Source organism: Lactuca sativa, chromosome 3 (genome assembly GCF_002870075.4).
Source record: "Lactuca sativa cultivar Salinas chromosome 3, Lsat_Salinas_v11, whole genome shotgun sequence".
NCBI lineage: Eukaryota > Viridiplantae > Streptophyta > Magnoliopsida > Asterales > Asteraceae > Lactuca > Lactuca sativa.
In genome coordinates, this window is record NC_056625.2 from 130,639,527 (window position 1) to 130,662,996 (window position 23,470).

Sequence of the window (23,470 nt, forward strand, 5' to 3'; positions counted from 1 at the left end):
CATATTTTTAACAACAAAGTCGATAAAGATTAATATAAACAACAAATTGGATGATCAATTTGAGTGACAATGTAGTGTCCTTTTTCAAAAAAAAAAAAAAGTGTCGATAATAATATAATTATGAAAATATTTCAAGATATAAGACTTGGCTTAGCCAAATTGCAAGAACTTTATTATAACTACTGAATTATGTTTAAATATTCAAACTAATATAACTAGAATTTTTTATTCTTCAATTTTTTTTAGTTTCACTTGTATAAGGAATCAATTGACGGTTTTCTATTCTAAATTTGCCAGTTATAGAAAAGAGTTAATGGTGGTTATTATGAAAAAAAAAGTTCGAAATTTATGATGTTTTATTGGAAAGATTTTAAAAACAGTGGTTAAACCAAAAAAGTAAAAAATAAAATAAAATAAAAATACAATTACTTGGATATAAATTGTTGTTAAATATAAACTGGTAAAGAAAACGAATGCATATAAAAATAACAATGTAACGACAGAGATTCTGGAGGTGGGAGAAAGACAAATGAGAAAATACCTGGTGCTAACAGTTGTGTCATTCCGGGTTGCCTCCTTATTCTATTACTCTTAATTTTTAATTAATTTAATTTAATATAACTAATAGTATTTCAAAGCTTCATGCCTCTTTTTCCAACTTCACCTTTTTGAAAATCCAGTGATCATTCTCTTTAATCCTCATCTTTCTTCTCCAGCAAACAACACCCCTCACCCCCTCTCTCTGTCTGTATATCTATATTTATATATCTGTAGATATATTATTATTATCATCATCATGTACCCTAAAGGCATGTGTATATGAGAATAAAGAGATAAAACCAAACATCAACAACTCCACTTGATCGAAGCAGAATTAGAAGCAAAAGGCATCACCAAGAACCCTAATAATTACAATGGGAAGAGCACCTTGCTGTGACAAAGCCAACGTCAAAAGAGGTCCTTGGTCACCTGAAGAAGATGCCAAACTCAAGTCTTACATTGAAGAACATGGCACCGGAGGCAACTGGATTGCTCTACCTCACAAAATCGGTAACCCTTTTCCACCTTCTTCAACCATTACATAAAATAACACCCAAAGAAGCTGATCTAATCAATCTTGTATATATGTTTTAATGTTTGACACAAGATAATTAACTATAATCTTGATCAAACTTTAACAACTTTATTATATATATATTCAGTAGTTTTAAACTTTTAATTAATTGATCAGGACTCAAAAGGTGTGGCAAGAGTTGTCGCCTTAGATGGTTAAATTATCTTCGTCCAAACATAAAGCATGGATCTTTCTCCGAAGAAGAAGATCACATCATTTGCACTCTATATCTTAGTATTGGAAGCCGGTAATATATGGGATGAATATTCAACTTTCTTTTATGACATGATTCATTACATATGTGTCAAGAACATGATAAATTGTTAATTTGTTTTGAAGGTGGTCTATCATCGCAGCGCAATTACCTGGAAGAACCGATAATGATATAAAAAACTACTGGAACACGAGGCTAAAGAAAAAGCTTTTGGGAAAGCAGCGTAAAGATCAACAATCGTCAAAGAAAGGTGCGCAAGTCAAGCAAGAAATGAAGAGAGAGGTGTTTGACGATTTAAAGCCACCATCTTTATGCATGAGCATGAATCTTTATCAATCATATTGGCCTTCAGAATACCCTTTGATTCTCACAAACCCTGATATACATCATCAAGAACAACTTCATGTCAAAAACCAAGTTCCCAATTTCAACCAATACCCTTTTGACACAACCTCAAACCAAGCCGAAATGTTCCACCACAACTGTGACGAAAAACCTATCTCTACAACCGCTTATCATCCCCAGTTAGCAAACACACACTATTATCCAAATGGGGATGGAATAAACCTGTTTCAAGAATTCAACAATTACCCTTATGAGATCAATGAATTGGTTTACAACACGACACAAATAGAGCAGTTTGATGGGTTGATAGGGGGTTTGGATAACATCATTAATGGAAGCAATTGTACAAGTTCTTCTGCAGAAAGTACTCCTAGTTGGGGTGATCCTCTTGTATGCGCTCCTCCTCAAATGGGTTATGAAGATTGTCGACGTGAGTTACTGCAAAATTGTCATCGTGATCAGCAGCCAAGTCGATTTCAGTAAGAGGTTAGGGAGGGTACAAATTAGCATGCGGTAAGTGTTGACATCGTATCTATCTGAGGACAAATCGTTGTGGCATTTTCATGGGGTATTTATTTAATTTGTTTTTCTTAATTCACTATCACTTTCATTCTGATTTACTGAGATTTCTTTGTTTATCCATTACACTCATGCAAACGTTGTTTTCTTGTACGCTACTTTCATTATCCTCACGTTATATATTTTATGTGTAATATACAAGTAGATTGATTCGTACTTTACCTGGTAGAATTATTAAGTGGGATTGCATGGAAATAGACTGGAATATAGGAATTTTAGAAGGATATATCCGACTAAACATACGAATGTGGAAAGATCATACTAAAATCATTTGTCTCCAGCTTTTATATATATACTTTTATTGACAACATTTAGTTAACGTGTTGGTTATAGTTACATGAATAATAATTATGAATTAGGTGCATAATACACCATAAATTTCAATAATGATATGTTAGTTCTGAAATAATAGAAAAACTAGATAGCAACATGTTGCGATGATTATAGAATGATGAAATTCTTAGTTATTTATTAGTTATCGTTCTTCATCATCATCATTTTGCACAAATTAAACATAGAATTAACTTCATTTTATATGCACAAGAACTATAAAATGAAAACGCTCCAAAGTGATTAATGCACACTTCATTATATGTAGATATAGATAAACGGAAAAATAAAGTATTTGTAACCAAGAAATTTTTGGAATTAGTTAGTATCATAATTAATTTGCAACACATTATTGACAACTATTTCTTAATCTTCTTCCTTGAGAAATTTGTGACGCCTTGATGGGCACGTAGGGTAACTAAAGAAATGGCTGCATTCTTTTATATTTTTCTGCATGGCTGTATACACCTAGAAGGAGCACTAGTCATTCCCCACATGTACACATAGTCAGTCAAATTCATGCATTGCCTACTGTTATTTCTCTACCCATTTTTCAGATTTGGAATTTCCATGTTTTCATATTAATTTGCATTTGCATAATATACATGTTTTTATCACAAAAGAAAAATATCGATCAATATATGGATGTACAATATTTGCTTGCACATCAAATATATATGTCGTATTTGATTATACTCAACTACATGAAAATTAAAAATCATGTTTTGAGTGAAGTATAGGACAATTTACGAAATTTATAAAAGATAATCAAATGAACAGTGAATACTCAATACAGTTTATTAATTACATCCAAATTAAAGCTTCTAGATGTTAGGCAAAATAAAGATTCCCTTTATATGTACAATCTTTTGTTCCCGAACAACCATTATGAAAAAATTTAATCAAAATGATTTCTATCTAACAAAATCAATGCAAGTAACGATAACAACTTGCATTTCGCATCACTATGTATCTCATTTACAAAACGAGTCAACATCATATGCTTTTTCGTCTCAAGCAAGAGCTTATTTTCAACTCTTTGCTTTAACATAAATTATTGGTATTATTTAATTACCTTTAATTCATTTCTTAAGCATGGAAAAAGGTCTCGTAATTTAGTTGTACTTGGTATGTAAAGAAATATGTAAAGAAATGTTTGAAAAGTTCTTTGTAAAGTAGATTATTTATAGGTATATGAAAAGTCCAGAATTTCAACTAGTGGGTATTCGATGTAATTGAATGGCAAGTACAACATCAACTTCTTTGTGATTTTATGCTAAAATGACATCTCAAAAATAAACTTTATAATGGTTTGGCAAACTTTATGAGACAAGATTGGTCCCAGTAAACAAATTTTCAAAAGGAAACAGTCACAAGCTTGCAAGAGTTAACCCATATGGCACTAGATATGGACTTGGTCATGTAGGTACCAGTAGAAACTGTATATAACAATCATATGTTTCCATTGATTGATCTTTTCAGAGTTTTTTGTAAGCCACGTTCGTGACCAGTATTAAAAAGTTATAGTGCATGGCTCTTGATCTTCCGGCCATGGGTTTGGCAACTAGGTTGTGTATATTTAACTAATCTACGTTAGCCTGTTGTTCTACTGATTAGTAATCAATAAAATATTTTTAATATGTGTACAATATATAGTTAGGAATATATAAAAGTATGTTTGAAATTAAGTAGGGTAATTTATATTTGTTAAAATATGGCTCAATTAGGAGCATCATGGGTGTGATCCAATCCATGTGATATCATATGTAATATTGTGTGAGGTCAATAAAGTGGCTGCGGATAGTGGAGCACAAGATCAATAATATAATGCTCATGAGCTCAACAATATGGACCAAGTCAAGTGTTTGCTCAGTCAATATATACTCGTTCATGAAGGCTTTTTAAAAGCAAAAGAAAGAAAAACAATTCAGTTCTTGTTATACACAGAACTCAAAGGATATGCATGTAATCGTACAAATAGAATATGTATGTCGATATTCATATTGTAATGTTTTTTTAACAACACATAAATATTATTAATGAACAATAGCGAGATGTTACGCGGTCAAAATTGAAGAAATTAGAAACTATTACAACTTTTTTGGACACCTAAAAAAAACCTACACAACACAACTACAAACTTGTAGGAGAATACTTTTCATGTTATATATGTTAGCCTATATATTATTCGCCCATATGTTTATGGTTTCTTTAGGCTTTAGTCTATTATGGTTTTGTTTTGCTAGTATCTATTTTTAGTTTTCTTCTTTGTAGTCTTTTATGTTTTTCATTGAGAACCTTTTAATTTCTCTCTATCATAATCATATGATAATACTATCATGGTATTAGAGCGGAGTTTGATACATTGTTAGAAGGTTTTGGAGCAGTCATCCAGGGTTAATGTAGCAGTTTCGTTTTCAATCTGTGTGATGTTTCTTCGTTGCTGATGATCGTTTGATTGTTGGTATTCGTTTACTGTTGTTGTTAATTCATTGTTGTTGCTCGATCTTATATTGTTCGATTGATTGCTTCTGATGGTTTGTTGCTCTTCTTATTCTCAGAATGCTTATCTATTGTTGTGGTTATTTATTCATTACCAACATGATTGGAAATGATGATTTCCTTCAGTCAATCAGTACTCATCTAGATGGATAGAATTATACGTATTGGAGTTATGCTATGAAAAACTCTCTTCGTGGGAAGAATATGTGGGGCTATGTTACTTGGACTAAAGCCAAACCCTCAGTGCCTCAAGTTGAGAATTTCGATTTGCTGCTTGATGCTTGGGAGGCTGATAACTCCAAGGTCATTACTTGGATTAACAATTATATTACTCAGTCTATTCGTATGAAGTTGGCTAAATATGAAACAACAAAGGAATTTTGAAATCACTTGGAGAGACTGTATACTGAGTCCAACTTTGCTAAGTAATATCAGTTAGAATATGATATTTCTGCCCTTCAACAAAATGACCCGAGTATTCATGATTTCTATGTTGCCATGTAACATTCCGATTGAAATTAAATAAAATGAGTAAATAAATAATTAATCCTAAACCTCGAGATGTATATTATATTTTATTGTAGCCCTAAATCCGTAACAACTTAGCAGGATGTTGGTTTTGGGGAGTTAAATGTCATAATTTGGATTTTGGGGGCTAAAGTGTAATTTCCGGATTGGATTTGTAAAGAAATCTAAATGCTGAGGGTTGTTTGTTAAATTATGGATTTAAGTTGAAAATAATTGAGAGGGGGGCTGGAAGTGTAATTATGAGTTAAGTTGGCAAATAGACAGGCATAAACCCATCACATCCTCTCATCCAAACCCTAACCCTACCTTTAGGAGTCAGCCGCCACTTGTGACCTCCCAGCCACCACCATGGTTCCTTCTCGTTTTTCCTATCAGCCAAGGCCACCAAGGGAGCCGCCATCGACCTTCATTCTTTCCCAACGTCGGGATAGCTCAAGATCGATATGAAGTGGTGGACTTCGCGTGTTATTGTTCCATCGACCACCATTATTAGCCGATGCCTCGCCGCCATTCTGAGCCGTCATCTTGCACACTGTAGCTCTCGTTGCCGGTGACGACTAGGACCGCGAGTGGGCGAACGTTCTTTTCTGTTGCTACTGTTGCACTAGGTTGGAATCACATCACCTTCTTCTTTCTCCATTTCTTGCTAGGTTCGTGCCGCCGCCGCCGCTCCAGCAGCTATTTCACCTTGCTATTGCCCTTCGAACACTGCGTGCTGCCACGAGGATAGTTGATGGGGTGTGTGTTTCAGTGGTGACGTGTTTCATGTGTATGTATGTGAGTGTCACTGCAGCTAGTCAGAGGCGTGTGAGAGTGTTATTGTTGGCCGGAAAGCATGAGAAGCACCATGGTAGCCAACCATGGTTACTGCCGGCACTAGCCACCACTTTAGGTGGCTATGTGTGTGTGTGTGTGTGTCAGATGGATGTTAGTGTACTAGAATGCTTTGATATTATTTTGTTTAAAATTTATTTCGACCACCATTGAAAGTGGTGGATGCCGCCGTAAGCCGCCGTCGACCACCACTGTCCGAGTGGCAGTGGGTGGTGCCTGGCTTATTAATCACCAGCTAACCTAAAAGCTTAATCTTGGACTTAGTTGGCATGTGCTTGGGTTGGAAACCCAAATTAGGGTTTAGAAAACCCAAATTGTGGAGACTTTAGTTTGGGACCTACCGGGACCCGCGTTTTGGACCGTTGGATTGGAATTATGAATTATAGCCGACCATATTGTATGATTGACCTAGTAGAGCGATGGACTTAATATATCAAGTTGTTAATGGTTAAGTGTTTTTACTTAACCCTAATCGTCATTTTATGTGAAAACCCTAGTCATGTTTGGGCTTCAAGTTGGGCCTTTCTTTTGGGATTAGGTGTTTTGATTCTTGTTGGGCCATCTGAGAACAAGTGTATGAAATAGGATATTTGGACGGGCTTTAGGGTAAGGCCCATGTAAGGGTTTTCGGCCTAGTTTGGAAAATTGGTCCATATTTCGACCTTCGTTGATTATTTGGCTTTTGGGCCTCCAGAGTTTTAGTACGGGACTTGGTCTTGGACTAAGATAGGTTATGGGTAAAATAGTCTTTTACCCCAAGTATGGGTTTATGTTTATGCTTTGCATCCAATTTTTAATTGGGTATTATTTCGACGATTGACAGTTCGGGGACCTGTCAGCCAGCAGTCGGGGTTCGTCTGTGTGAGGTGAGTCTTTTCACTATATCCATGGGTCGAAGACAACAATGCCGACCCATTACTTGTTATGTGGAATGCTAGTCGTGTCTGTGATACTTGCATGAAAGACCATAGGGGGAGCCCATGACATTTGGATATAAAACCATGGGGGGTGCCCATGGCATTTTGGATATAAGACCATGGGGGAGCCTATGACATTCCTGATAAAGACCATGGGGGAGTCCATGGCAACTATATGTATGTTACATGATATATTGTGGATGATATTCTATGGATGGTATTATATGGTTGTATGATATGTGGTATTTTGTGCAACTCGCTAAGCTTTGTGCTTACGGTTCTCAGTTTAAGTTTCAGGTACTCTGGTTTCCAAATGGAAGGGCTTGTTATGATTGTAGAGCACACACCATATGTTTCCGCCTTCTTTGAACTACTATGATTTGTCAATGTTTTGTTAATTATTAATTTCTCTAATTTTGTGCGAAAGACATGTATTATCGATTTATTAAAATAATATATATATATATATATATATATATATATATATATATATATATATATATATATATATATATATATATATATATATAGTATGATTTTTGGGGTGTTACAAGTTGGTATCTGAGCCTTGGTTTGAGGGATTCGGACATGCTCTCGGGTGTGTCTGAACTCAAACTGAGGAATTGGTAAAGTTTTCAAAAAGAAAAGTATTTTAAGAAAAGAGTTTTCTAAGATAAGAAAAGGTGTGGTGCATGCAATCAGCTGAGCTCAAGTAAGTTTTCCCAAAATAACCATACGTGTTATTTCATACGACTTGATTTTTGAATTTATGAATTTATGAATCACATGCTATTTAGGGGTAAGGATTTGCTCAATTTTTGCATGATATAATGCTAGGAGAGATGCCTTTGTATGTGTATCGTAGAACCTGGTAGACTTGCATGCTAATGCTGATTGGTTAGTAGTAATTGATCTGATATGTGATACCTTGTTGCATTGGGGGTATTGGATGCTATGTTGAGATGGGAATATCTATTGAAAACAGTAATTGCTAGGTGTATGCTTTAAAAATTGTATATGGTTAGGATCTGATAGCCCTAGAATAATTAATTGGGCTTATTTTTTGTTCCTTGTCTAGTTGTGGTTTTAGGGTAGAGTTTGTTATTCGAGAGTCTTTTTGATCCTATTTTGTATATAATTTGCATGCAAAAGGCAACCAGCACTAAGGGTGTAACATTTAGCATAAGTATTGGTGTGTAGGGTGAATGTTCTATGATAGTTCTATGGATTGGAGTGTTACTACACGAATGTTGCTTGCTTTGTGCTTTGTGGAACTTTAGGATAATGGGAGTCAGCTACTAAGTGAATAGGAAGGTATTCCTGAGGTGGATGACTGGAATTATGATGAGTTCGTTAGCAGCTGATAGTAGAGTGAGGTTAGGAACCTAGGTGAGCCTAGGGAGTGTTGCAGTGGTTGTAGTCGCGTTGTTTAGTGAGCTTTACTGCATCAGTTGGAGAAGGTGACATAGAAGATTCAAAATGATTCTTGAAGAAAGTATGGATATGTATGGAAGGTAGTATTGGGCCTGTACTACTGAAAGCACATGATCCATACTCGAATCGGGGAGACACTTGGAGAATCTAAAAAGCTTGGGAAAAAGGATTCTTAAGTATGTTATGATCTTTTGCATGATGCTATTTTAGTTTGGTTCTGGTTCAGGTTCTTGTTCTGGTTTTGGTTCTGGTTTGGGTTCTGGCTTAGGTGTGGATGCTGAGCCTATTAGTGAGTGGTTACGGGAGTTCATCTCATTGGAGATTTCTCGATGTATTTCAGAGATACTGGACGAGCGCTTGGGCGCGTTCCGTGCTTGTGGAGCTCCTGCGTTCCATGAGGAGAGGGACCCTGTTGTCATTGATGCTATATCATGGGATGACTTCTCGACCAGTTTCCAAGCTGAGTTTGAACCGACGATTGAGGTGTAACAATTGGCACGAGAGTTTCTATATCTCTGCAAACTACTAAGAATGAGGCAGAGATCACTGCCAAGTTCTAGGAGAGGGCTTTATTGGTTCCACGGTATGCGGAAGACGAGGAAATTAAGAAGCTGATGTATCATGATATGTGGCAGATGATATCAGGGAGTTTGAGAGTATTTCAAGGTGTAAGACCCTGAATGATATGATTTCTAGAGCCGAGAGAGGTAAATCGATTTGGAGCCCCAACAAAGAGTAGTGCTCCAATAGGTGATATTGTAGGTATGAGGTCTTTTGCTTTTCTGTGGTTGTTGTCAGGTTCTAGTTGCTTGGGTTTTATATTCATTTGGGTAAGCATTATCTTCGGGTTATTGCTCTATTGTAATTGGATTATATCTTTGGGAATTGTTTCATGTCTTTTGCATGCCATGAATTCATAGTGGTCCATTGAGGAGTTGTCTATTGTGTAGCAGGTTCCAATGTGTGCGTCTGCTATTCTGGTTTTTGGTCAGAATTAGTTTGGGATTATTGTGTGGAAGGCCTTTAGTCAAGATTCAATAGGTCAGTCAGTAATCATCAAGGTTCGGTGGTTTTGGTATTCGTTTTGGTAGGAGCGGTAGTTACCTATGGAAGAGTTGTTGGGTACGAACACTACTGTTGCTAAGTGAGGAACAGTAGCAGGAAGATGGTGGTGTCAGTTGCATGAGTTTTTTGGCCATTGGTAATGCCAGGGGATTTTTATATTCGCTCAAGTTGCATTTGAATAGGAACCAATAACTCTTTGAGAATGGAAGTTGGAATAAAGATTCATTGGTTCAAAGCAAGGGTTATGGTTTTAGTCGCCAACATAAGAACTCACGAATGGTGTCGTTGCAGGTGATCCGGATTATCAGGTTGGTTAAGATTACCCTTCAGGGTTTCAGGATTTGGTTGATCATGGAGTTTTCTTGCGACGAAACAAAAATCATGACCACAAATTTCGTTTTTAATTAATAATAAAACCACAAGTGTCAAGCATTCATTCAAAACATATCACAACAGAGTATCAAGTCTAAAACATTATTTTATTTTATCAGAATAAACATCCGAGGCTAAAACTCTTTTGGTGTCTGTTCCATACGATCACCCCGAGCTCTTCCCTCCGCTACCGGAAGTACCTAAAACCAAAACTGAAAACCGGAGGCATGAAGATTAGTGAGTTCCCCAACCTACCACATACCACATACATAACCACATATTGGGCCCTCGTCCGCTGCATCGGGACGTGCCCAGCGTCGAACTAACTCCGGTATCGGGCCCCGCCTGGCATCGAGCCCCGCTCGGTGTACAAATCTGTTTCTCTTAGGCCTCGCCTGTCTCTGGGCCTCGCCCGCTAAACATATACAACATATAACATAATACATAACAAGTAAGCTAAACACACTCTACTGTATTCCTGCACTAAGGCCTCGCCTATCTTAGGCCTCGCCCATGTCCTGCTACTGGTGAGCCATGGAACCCTATCCATGATCCTGTTGATAGTTAGATACGGGCCCCCCGACCACACTCACCTCTCTCTTATCTCAGGCCTCACCCTTGCTTTGCTACTAATGAGATACGAAACCCCATCCATACTATTCTAGTAGTGAGATACGGGACCTAGCCCACACTCACCTCCCTACCAGACACATACAAGTATCACACAGATAACGAGTATAAACTATCATATAAGCATTCCTCGGGCACCCGCCCGACATCAGACCTTGATTTGGAATCACATACTAGCATACAGTGCCTAGGGCTAACCCTTGGGTCTTCCTACTCATAAACTACATGGGTCGGCACTGTGGTCGTAGGCCCATTCACACAATGAGGAGATTCACCTTGCACTGCTGAAACCTTGCTGATATCCCTCTGGCTGCTATCTGCGAATTCCCGAACTGCTGCTCCTTCGGCTCCCCGAGCTACTAACACCAAATATCACTTAGTCCAATACAATGATCCTTCTTATGGTAAAATGACCATTCTACCCCTTGTTCAACTTCGTCTATATCTATGGCCCAAAACTAAGTAAGCTTCCCAAGCCCACTAGTGGCCCAATTTGCTAAATCGTGCCTAATTCCTCTAATGGGCCTTACCCTAAGCCCAAACATCTTTTTGGCCCACATCTTATGGCTTCTAATGGCCCACTAAGGACGAAAGTCCGAAGCATGGCCCAATCCGAGGCCCAATAACTCGAAGCCCAAACTGCCAGAGTACGTGGGGCGTACACTCACGTACGCTAAGCGTATTGGGTGAATGGTGAGTGCCCTGGGGGTACCTGCACGTGTGCTCAGCGTAACCCCCCATGTTAAGCCCTTTCCTCATTAAGTGCTTAATCCTCCGATCCAAAAGCTACAATCTTAGATCCAAGTCCTTTTTAACATCTTAATCCATTAAGTCACTGACTTGGTGACTATGCATGCCCTAAATAAATCCAAACTCCAAAAATGACTTTCTACTTTCATGGAAATGGTCTTAACTCATGCATGAACCCATTAAGACCTCAAAGATGGCTACTTTACTGCTTAAGGGACCCTTTTAGCTCTGCGGGTGGCAACCCTAAGCTCACAAACGAGATTTCATCACAAAGATCCATTCTTGGGACCAAAATACTCCAAAATCACACTACACTAGATCTAAGCATTCTTAAGTAAGGTTGTGAACTTTATACCTCCAAAGGGTTCCAAATGATGATGCTATTCCAAATCTATAATCTCCCACTTCCCAAGTTCCTCCTTGACGACTTCTTCTTTCCTCTTCGAAGCTTAAAACCACCAAGATGAGCTTCCCAAGGTCATGATTTCACAAGAATGAAGGGATGAGGCGTTCTAGCGTTTCTATGAGGTTGGGGAGGTTGATAAGAAGGATAGGGTTTGAGCCATTATGTTCTTTATATGGTGGCTCACCCTAAAATTAGGGTTTTTTGTCACTGGATGTACGCTGGGCGTACGTCTAAGGCACCCGCGATCATTTCCTTTGTACACTGGGCATAACCCAAACTTACGTTGGGCGTAGCCAGATAAACACACGTGTGCACTTCATGCATGCAAGGGACTGCCTTGGCAACTTTTCCATTAAGGGACCATAAATGTTAACAACTTCAAAATGCTATAAATCCTTTATTCTATGTCCATTTTCGACGAACTTTATATCCACAAAAAGGTGTTGAGAAGACTTACGCTTCTAGCGACACACCCCGACCCAAAATATCTCGAATAAAACTCCGAAACCATGAAAGACCAAAACGCCCCTAGCCTTGGCCTATGAAATCCATAAATGATTTGTTTCAGAACAGGGTGTTACAACTCTCCCCCACTTAAATTAAACTTCGTCCTTGAAGTCTTTCCTTACTAACACCCATCTCCCCATCAACTGATCTGCGAAACGCAACCAATGACTCTACGCGCGAAACAACATTCCCAAGACATTGAAAGCCATCTCGGTCTTTCATTCTGAAGAAGATGAAATTTAACTTCCACAAACCCCAAGCTACTTCGCACACAGGAACCATTATGATAGACACTCTTGCACGAACGTCATGTTGCCACTTGCCTTCTCTCCGAAAGAGTTGGGACCTCTCAAGTCCAAACCTTTCTGTTCACCATCCCGAATACCGGATTTCCTCTGGTTACTGAACCCAAGATCAAACTCTCAATTGCTCCTAGCAACCTCCGAAGAAACTTCGACTATCTAAAACTGCTCTATCTACCTCGCCAATCTGGCTCCCTGAATCCTGGGATCCTCGATCCCCCTAAATTAACACTAAGGCCTCTAGCAGGTCCCACCTGCGCTGCTAAAATATTACGGGCCTCACCCACGGGTCTCACCCAAACTATATCTTAGAGCGGCCTCTCCCTCAAGTCTCACTTGTCTTGCTACTATCGCAAGGGCCTCGCCCACGGGTCCCACCCAAACCATACTGCTGAGTGACCCTACCCCTAGTCTCACCTATCTAGGGCTACACGGGTCCTAAACCATCCTGAATCCTCCAAAAACTATCCTTTCTCAATCTCTATCCGACTAACTAGGAGATACGAGCCTCGCCCATACTCCGCTATCTAGGAGATCCAGGCCCCCGCCCATACTCTTCCAACTACTGGCAACCAGCCAGAAAACATTTAACAACAAGTTCTCCACAGTCTAACATCCTGATTAACTCGCATGCTACCGGGAAAACATCATCCTGGTTTCCTAAACCAGTCCTCTACTACTACGAATACATGAATTCAATGTCAGGATGTTTCTCAAACTCCTGAGTCCTCATTCCTCTATCAAAAATCGCTACCACGACTGCATTCCTTCTTAGCCAGGAGGCGAACGCATCCAAGTTGCGCTCCTACCCCAGCGCCTGACTACTGGGATAATACTCCCCCACTTCGATTCAACTAGATGCTTACATGTTCTAGCTTGGGAAAGGATTCCAATCCTTTTCTCCATCCAAAGGTCGATCTGCTACCAACCACGCTTACCACTGCTGGAGCTCCAAAACTAACCAATACCAAACCCGAACCGCTCTTGTAGACAAACAAGACACTTCCCGAGTGCACCTCACACTTGCTACATCGATTGCGTCCCGAAAACCAGCCCAAAGGGGGGGGGGGGTAATGCTATGAACTACCGCACAAAAATCCATGGTATGCGGATGGCATATGATCCAAACACGAACATAAATAGAATTCTAACATGCATTCGCTAACATAGATGTAGTACCATACCAATATGATCATGAATAAAAACTGAAAGGAAAGCAAAAGATACATACCTGCAACGTCCGGTGCTGCTCGCGCCTCCACTGTAGACGACTAAAAAGCCCTACTCCCCACTGTTGGCGCCTCCGCTTGGCCCTGACGGCCGTCGGTGATCCTCGAGGTTGCAGGGGCAGGTGCCATCACCTGTCCTGTTGGAAGCAAACTCAGACACTAGGCCTTCTTGTGGCCCCTCTTCCTACAATGGAAACATATCAGGTCTGATCCCTGAGTGGTGGTAGCAGTATAATACCTGCTGAAATGACAAGTCTAGCCGCACATAAAGCATCCAAAATCACCACCACTACCACTCCTGCACGCACCCTTATGTGTCCTGCCACAACGATTGTGGCTCTGATGTCCAACCCCTAGGGTCTCTTGCCTGAACCTGTGGATACCTGAACCTCCTCCAGCTTCCTCTTCTTGAGGTGCTCCAGATCGATATCCCTCTCCCTGGCCTGATCAATCATATCCTCTAGTATCTTACAACTGGACCTGTTCACAAACTCCCTGACGTCACTCCTCAGCATCTCCTGATATCGGACCTTCTTCATCTCCTCGTCCGCGACATACTGCGAAACAAGAAGAGTCCTCTCCCTGAACTTGGCGGTGATCTCCTCCACTGTCTCTGTAGTCTGCCACAAATCCTGAAACTCTCGTGCTAACTGTTGCACCTCAATCCCTGGAGCAACTCGGCCCTGAACCTGGTAGGGAAATAACTCCATGTCATCACGTCCAACGCGGCATCATCCCCAATGGCATCACCAACCTCCTCCCACCAATCCCGCGCTCTATCCTTCAGAAGGCAGGAGGCAAGTCGGACCTTGTCCCCCTTGGGACACCGGCTCGTACAGAAAGCATTGGTGACATCAGCCAACCACCTGTTGCTAGAAATGGGGCCCTGGCCCCATGATAATCCGGAGCTCCACAAGCCCTAAACTCTCGGAATGTCAGTGTACGTTCCCCCATCATAGCCACCATCTCAGCGCGGAAGGCTCCCAACCCCTCATCCAATATTTCTAGTATTCTATCTTTGACCGTACCAAAGATCACAGGATTCTGGTCTAGAATACTTCGGGTAATCTCAGCTGATATAAACTCCCTCATCTGCTCCCCGAGCTGATCAGCTCCAGAACCCGAGCCTGATCCCTCACCTACGGCTGATCCACCCATTGGCCTACCTCGTAGCGTCACCATGCTAAAAACATGCCATAACAACCATCAGAATACACATTACTACTAAGGGATCCCACATGCTCAACAATTTCCCTGGTTTTATTCATCCCTTCTTGAATCGAGTACAGATCCTCTGATTTCACTAGTATGGGCCCCTACTACCTTCCACATCTATCCGTACTTTCCTCAAGAATTGCCTCGACTACACCAAGTCCCTTTCACTGCTACTAACACTGCTCCCAACATTACTCTCATCCTAGGCTTGCCCAAGGGTAACCTCCAACCTGCACCTAATTCTCAACTACTGAAGGTATCTTTATAATGCCAATTAGCCACTACCTGAATACCATCATATGTGATGAGGCTCAGATAATCCTTCGAGTAAAGGACCCCTACCTACAACGGTTGGAACCAGACAAGAGTTGTGCAATAGGGCCAAATCCAGCACTCTGAGATTATTCAACCCTGGTCGCATGTGACTTGATGCATTCACCTAATGGCTAATTCCCATCTCTCAGAGTCCCACAAAGCATAAAGCAAGTAGCATTTCAGACAAAAAAGGAAATCTAACCAGAACATAATCAAGCAATTCTATCCCTACCACAAGAATCTGTACTAGCATGCGTTGCTAAGCTCATACAATCAGGCATAATCTAAACAGGCTATCCAATCGTTGTCTAACCGATACTAGCATGTAGTTCACAAACACATATAACAGGCCTATAAGGCATCCTCCTAGATCCTTAGCCCTAAATGTAGCATGTTGATCACATAATCATATCGTAACATAAACTTGTATGGGTAATTTGGGAGAACTTACTTGAGCTCGGCTGATTGCATGCACCACACCCGTTTTCTCTTTTCAACTCTTTTCTTTTCTCAGAAAGTGTTTTTATAAAAATGATTTTCTTTTGAAAATTTTTATACCATGCCCTCAGTTTGATTTCAGTCACACCTGAGGGTATGCCCGAATCCCTCAAACCAAGTCTCTGAACCAACTTGCAACGACCCAAAAATCATGACAAAAGATTTCGTTTTTAATTAATAATAAAACCACAAGTGTCAACCATTCATTCAAAGCATATCACAACAGAGTATCAAGTCTAAAAAATTATTTTATTTTATCAAAGTAAACATCCCAGGCTAAAACTCCTTTGGTGTGTGTGCCATGTGATCACCCCGAGCTCTTCCCTCCACTATCGGAAGTACCTGAAACAAAAACTAAAAACCGTAAGCACGAAGCTTAGTGAGTTCCCCAACCTACCACATATCACATACATAACCACATACTGGGCCCCCACCCGCTGCATCGGGACGTGCCTGACATCGGACTAGCTCCGGCATTAGGCCCCGCCTGGCATTGAGCCCCGCTCGGTATACATATCTGTTTCTCTTAGCCCCCCCTGTCTTTGGGCCTCACCCGCTAAACATATACAACATATAACATAACACATAACACGTAAGCTAAACACACTCTAATGTATTCCTGTACTAAGGCCTCACATATCTTGGGCCCCACCCCTGTCCTACTACTAGGTAGCCATGGAACCTTGTCCATGATCATGCTGATAGTGAGATACAGGCCCCCCGCGCCACACTCACCTCTCTCTTATCTTCGGCCTCGCCCCTGCTCTGCTACTAATGAGATATGAAACCCCGTCCATACTCTGCTAGTGATGAGATACAGGAACTCGCCCACACTCACCTCCCTACCAGGCATATACAAGTATCACACAAACAACAAGTATAAACTATCATACAAGCATTCCTTGGGCACCCGCCCGACATCGGACCTTGATCCGGAATCACATACTAACATATGGTGCCTAGGGTTAACCCCTAGGTTTTCTTACTCGTAAACTACATGGGCCCACATTGTAGCCGTAGAACCATTCACACAATGAGGAGACTCACCTTGCACTGTTGAAACCTTGCTGGTATCCCTCTAGCTGCTATCTGCCAATTCCCGAATTGCTGCTCCTTCGACTCCCCGAGCTACCAGCACCAAATATCACTTAGTCCAATATAATAATCCTTCTTAGGTTAAAATAACCATTCTACCCCTAGTCTAACTTGGTCCATATCTACGGCCCAAAACTAAGGCCAAATACTAAGTAAGCTTTACTTGCCCACTAGTGGCCCAATAATGGCCCACTTTGTTAAATCGAGCCCAATTCCTCTAATGCGCCTTACCCTAAGCCCAAACATCTTCATGTCCCACATATTCTGACTTCTGTTGGCCTACTAAAGCCTAAAGTCCAATGCAAGGCCCAATCTGAGGCCCAATACCTCGAAGCCCAAACTGCCAGTGTACGTGGGGCGTACGCTCACGTACGCTAAGCGTACTGGGTGAATGGTGAGTGCGTTGGGGGTACCTGAACGTGCGCTCAGCGTAACCCCCCATGTTAAGCCCTTTCCTCATGAAGTGCTTAATACTCCAATCTAGAAGCTACAATCTTAGATCCAAGTCCTTTTTAACATCTTAATACATACTTTGCATGCCCCAAATAATACCAAACTCCAAAAATGACTTTCTAATTTCATGGAAATAGTCTTAACTCATGCATGAAACCATTAAGACCTCAACGATGGCAACTTTACTACTTAAGGGACCCTTTTAGCTCTAAGGGTAACAACCCGAAGCTCAGAAACGAGATTTCATCACAAAGATCCATTCTTGGGACCAAAATACTACAAAATCACACCACACTAGATCTAAGCATTCTTAAGTAAAGTTGTGAACTTTATACCTCCAAAGGGTTCCAAATGATGATGTTATTCCAGATCTATAAGCTCCAACTTCTTCTTTCCTCTTCCAAACATAAAACCACCAATATGAGCTTCCCAAGGTCAAGATTTCACAAGAATGAAGGGATGAGGCGTTCTAGGGTTTCTCTGAGGTTGGGGAGGCTGATAAGGAGGCTAGGTTTTGAGCCATTATGTTCTTTATATAGTGGCTCACCCTAAAATGAAGGTTTCGGGCCACTGTACATACGTTGGGCGTACGCTTAAGGCACCCGCGACCATTTCCCTTTGTACGCTGGGCGTAACCCATCCTTACACATGGGGCACTAGGCTCTTAAAGGTTCAAGACTTCAAGCTCCATCAAAAGGTATGTCATTATACTAGATTCTTGTATTGTCTATACTTCTTATTATGCTAGTTAGGATGAAACCTTGGAATATTGAATATTTGCATCTATAATAGAGAAAGCATAGATCCAAGGTTTATAGGGTTGCATGTACACCACAGGAGTGTTAGAATTCTTAAAACCCTTCGGTGGTATCAGAGCCTAGGCTTGTTTTCAATAATACTAGACGCAATTTACTGAAAAAAGCTGGAAAAATCGATTTTTTTGCTGTCTGGACAAGGGACTCGACGAGTCTATTGAGGTACTCGACGAGTCCATGTGCAAATTCATCCAACACATTGAGTTGGTTCTTGCACTCGACGAGTTGGACCCCTGAAAACATATATTTGAGTTTTTTGGCTGGAACTGGACTAGGAACATTACCCTAAGTTGTTTTTGAACTTGTAAACCTATTTGAATTATCATGTTCTTATGAGCTGATTTTGATTAATAGAAAAGTTATGTGATAATGTGTTTTCAATCCAGATTTATCTAAATTTTTTTCATAATATGTGTTTTTGTAACTTGTCCTCAAGTTATATTAAAAGTCACATTTATGATTTTTAAAACTCATAAGATTTCCATAAGTTATAAAAATGAAGAGTCTCATTTTGTAAATGCTTTAAAGTCTTCCACAACTTGTCCTCAAGTTATGCAACTTGAAGAGTTTTTCATTAAAACTACTTTAAACTCATAAGTAATGGAATTGAGTAGTTTCTGAATTGTTCAAAACTTGCCCTCAAGTTTTGGAATTTGTAAAGTTTCCCCTCATGAATACTTTAATTCCTAGTTAAACCCTTAAAATTTTAAAAGTTAAAATTCAACCCTTATATATATATATATATATATATATATATATATATATATATATATATAAGAACAAAGTCAGTCTTACTGTTAGTAGGCCTCATTCACGAAGTCGGTCTATAAGGGAGGGGGGGGGGGGGTATAAGGTTACTGCCTATAAAATGGCATTTTAATGGGTGTCTACTATCACCCACCGCTTCCTTGACTGGTGGAGGGTCGTTAGCCGAACAAGTTTGACAAGACTCTAATTTTCCCATCATTAAAAGTATAATGATAAATACTAAGTAACTAAACACTTATAAATTCCCAATCTTAGTTACTTAGAAAAATGTGAATTTGGTGCTAACCCATGAAATTATACTTTGCACCTTGCTTAAGTCGTTAATGGACCATGTGTGGTTAACCGACACACTTACTTGGATTTAACAAGGTTGGCAAAGGGTGGCTTAAGGTTTATCATAGATCAGTGGAGCGCGTGTGGTTAATCGACGCATCGATTAGGTGATAAAAATTAAGAGTACCAAGTATATTTTCATGGTTATTCACACCTTGTTTTGTGATCCTCGGCATCCCAGTCACAAAACTTGAGAGGGCACAATCGAGATTAAAACATGCCATTGAAAAGATCAATGAATCTCAAAAGATCTAGGAGTTTCAAATCCAATTAAAACTTAATATCTATTTCGTTTTTCATGGTGGAAATTGGTGAATCGTCATTCGCCTACCTTCAAACATTTTATAGCTTGGATGACGACATCCCTATTCCAAGTTATAAAATATTGTGTTGGGTCCTAGCCTTAATATTTCATATTGGGTGTAATATTAAGGACTTAAATGAACTAACTTGAATATCTCTCATATTAGATGTCTTGTTCAGACAACTATGATCATCTCAAATCCCTTGGAACAAGCTTTCCTAATTAAGATGATGTCCTGATGTTGGATCATGAAAATCATACTTCAATTCCTCCACCTCCTCCAATTATTCTCCCCATCCCACAAGTTCTTGAATAGTTCAAGGTCACTGAAGTCCTATTGGTTGATTCTTATACATGACGTAGGTCACAAGTTGGTGTTTTAACAGTCAAAGAAAAAAGGAAACTTAATGGAAGAGTATGTTGAATCTAATCGTGAAGATGGATTTCAATCGCATAGTTTGAAGATTGGATTTTTGTGTTGCTGCTTAGAATTATGATAGATTGCTAGGAAATATATAACAACATAGTTTTCATTTAAAGTTGCATTATAAGGAAAAGTTTTTTCTGCATTTTATAAATAAAATTTTTATTTAATTTATTTTATATCTCCTTGCAATGGTATTTATGGAAAATTGATGTTTATATGTTTCTAGCAATAATGGAAATATGAATTTTATTCTTTCATTTGTGGTAGTGTCTAAATTTACCAAATAAGAAAATATTCTCATCACCCATGTTTCAATTGGACTGAAACATGGAATCACGCAAGTTATATTGTATGATGAATGAGAATTTTCATCTTTGGAAAAATTAAGACTAATTCCTTTTCACATGTATATGTAAGTCAAGTGAAGGACTAAGGGATTGAGTACACATTCTTGTGCACTAGTAAAGTCCACTACAAAGATCGATACGACTCTTCGTCATGATTTACTAAAGTTTAGTAAACATGGTTATACTTACAAGTTTAAGTATAATTCTGAATCATTGGAAAAGTTTCAATGTATGACAGAACGAATGAGAAGATTCAAATTAGGCAAAAAGATAAAAGTTTCTCAAATCTGAAAAGATGGGAGAGTACTTTAGTATCATGTTTTTTGATCATCTTAGTGATTAATAAACCATATCACAATTAGTCCTCTAAGGACATCTTAGTGCGTTCCTATGGCTAAGAAGAGGAATCTTGAATTGTTGAAATGGTTAAATCAAGAAGATGAATCATACTTCATTCCAAAATTGAGTCTTAGAGTAATACTCCAAGGTTGTAACTTGAGTGACACCTGTTAAAGAAGGTTTATAACACTTTTCAAATGTAAGAATAAAATGTTTTCTACTCTTCTACATTTGAAATTGGTAAGTTGTGATGTTTTGGATAAAACAGAGACCAACTAAGGCCAATTGTGTGAAGTGTTTGTCTTGGTACGAATCCACACTATTTCTTGAATAATTGTTTGTCAAGGAATGGTTCTTGATAAGAGAATTTTATATATTAAGAGGTCAGCGGGAGTCTGAAAGATCCTGAAAGAGTTTCAAGAACTAATCAAGAATAAAACATGTTGATCACTATCACACGACTTGAGGTTTGTAACCTATCGTGTTGACATGTTCTTATTTTTGTGCCCATTCTGATTAAAGTTGACTATGCATGTGAGTTCTATGAATTCTCATTTGTTTGCATAACTACTTGGAAGCAATCGTAGGCCCTTGTGCTACCAGGTGGCAAGAAGTTAATATTTCACAAGTTTAGTCCATATGAGTTTGGATTTGTCACTAACCTTGTCTTGTGATTATGGTTATGACAAATTTACATGGATAGGAACACATACAACATAGAAATCTAATTGTCATAAGTTTTCTCTTCGATTCATGAAAATAATGGTGAGGAAAAACTTTCACTTAGTAGATTTTAAGTAGATAGCAATTGTGATATTTACATTCTCAAAGTCGTTAGTGGAGCATGTGTGGTTAACCGGCACACTAACATGGACTTGTGTGAAATGGCAAAGGTCTAAACAATTAAGACTATGACTATATCATCCCTTTTCATAGTTATAAAATTGTTTAGACACAAATGTGAGATATCTAAGGAAAGCTGTATGATTTTGATAAAGTTTTATCAAAGCATCTCGTATTAGAAATCTGAACTTTGGTAAGAAAGTCAATAAAGTATTGATTTCTAGATGTCCAGTTGATTTCTGAGTACATGTCAAAGATAGTGGGAACATAAATGTTATGCTAATAATCATCATGTTAGTGGGAGCATGATAATTATGATAAGTGTTGCAAGTTATCAATGTTAATTATAGAAAAAAAAAGTTTCAATTAGGAAAAGTTGTTTTGCTATAATTAAGGGAGAGGAAATTATACTTCATTTTTAATTCTAAAAGCTTAGCTTGAGATTTTAATCATCTTTGGTCAAGGATATATATATATATATATATATATATATATATATATATATATATATATATATATATATATATATATATGAATTTTATGTTGGAATGGTCCAACTTAAGGAAATTCTATATATATTGTGTTCTCGATATTCGATTATGATTACAACATTTCTCTTCATAGTCGAATTATGAAAACATGGAAAATAAAAAATATTGTAGCAAAAGACTGATCAAAGATCATGTCTTTATGTGAAACATCATGAATCGTGTCCCATATGCTTCGAATATAGGATCGATTACATGTGCTATAATATTTATCCTTTCTAAATTTTCCAGATGCCTAGGGCATTAAGAGGTGAAAAGGTCTAGAATTTGATATGACTAATATGATTAAGCAATTTTCGAGGACAATCTAAGGTTTACTAAAGATTGGTTGCTAATGGACAGTTGGAAGTATGGTGTAGATTTTTGGAAAGGACCGTATTGACATATTCTGAAAGGAGGCAACTCTTATTTAGAAGTGATAGTTAGAATGGGAATATGGAAATGTTTCATAGGTGGAAGTTATCCATTAAATATGTATAAGATTAGAAAACTTAATGCAAGAAGGTTGTTCAAAGCAATGTACTTTGAATTTGAGACTTCGTTTCCATGGAATTGATCTCCATTGGAAAACATTATAATGTCTGTTGACAAGTCTTTGTGAATTTGTGCATAGTCATTACAAGAGGATCAATTCATGTAAGTTTAGAATCTAACATATTTCAGGGAATGGTAGGAATTTAGAATTCTTACATTTACGATAAGGATTTGGGATTGTGAAATGAGAATCATTGGAATTATGTTTAGCTGATCTATTCCACAAAGTAAGGATCATAGACAAACATAGTGTGCATACTTGGTGTATGGCATTGCTATTGTTTTGACAAACATAATGTACATGCTTGAAGCATGGCATGGCTATTGTTTTAATTCAAGTATCAAGTTGCCTATTTGAAACATTATGCAATGAATAATGTGTAATCAATATGGTGATAAATAATAGGTGTTCTATTTATATTCATAAGTTCTGAGATCATTTTGGATTTGATTATTCTTATGTTTCACTTTGCATGTTTTGACTTCCAGAATACCTAGGTTATTCTTCCCGAATGACTAAATTATTCAAAAATCCACAATCAATAATACATTGGAAGTAGGTATTAAGGCAAGACTTT

The 23,470-nt window shown here is 38.6% G+C and overlaps 1 protein-coding gene across 1 annotated transcript; it reads left to right on the top strand.

Moving 5' to 3' along the window:
- The first annotated feature begins 650 nt into the window (after window positions 1–650).
- LOC111912965 (transcription factor RAX3) lies at window positions 651–2,408 on the top strand. The gene is made up of 3 exons (XM_023908687.3): window positions 651–1,050; window positions 1,232–1,361; window positions 1,454–2,408. The coding sequence occupies exons 1-3, from the start codon at window positions 915–917 to the stop codon at window positions 2,154–2,156; spliced, it is 969 nt and encodes a 322-aa protein (XP_023764455.1). The 5' UTR covers window positions 651–914; the 3' UTR covers window positions 2,157–2,408.
- Window positions 2,409–23,470: the final 21,062 nt, after the last annotated feature.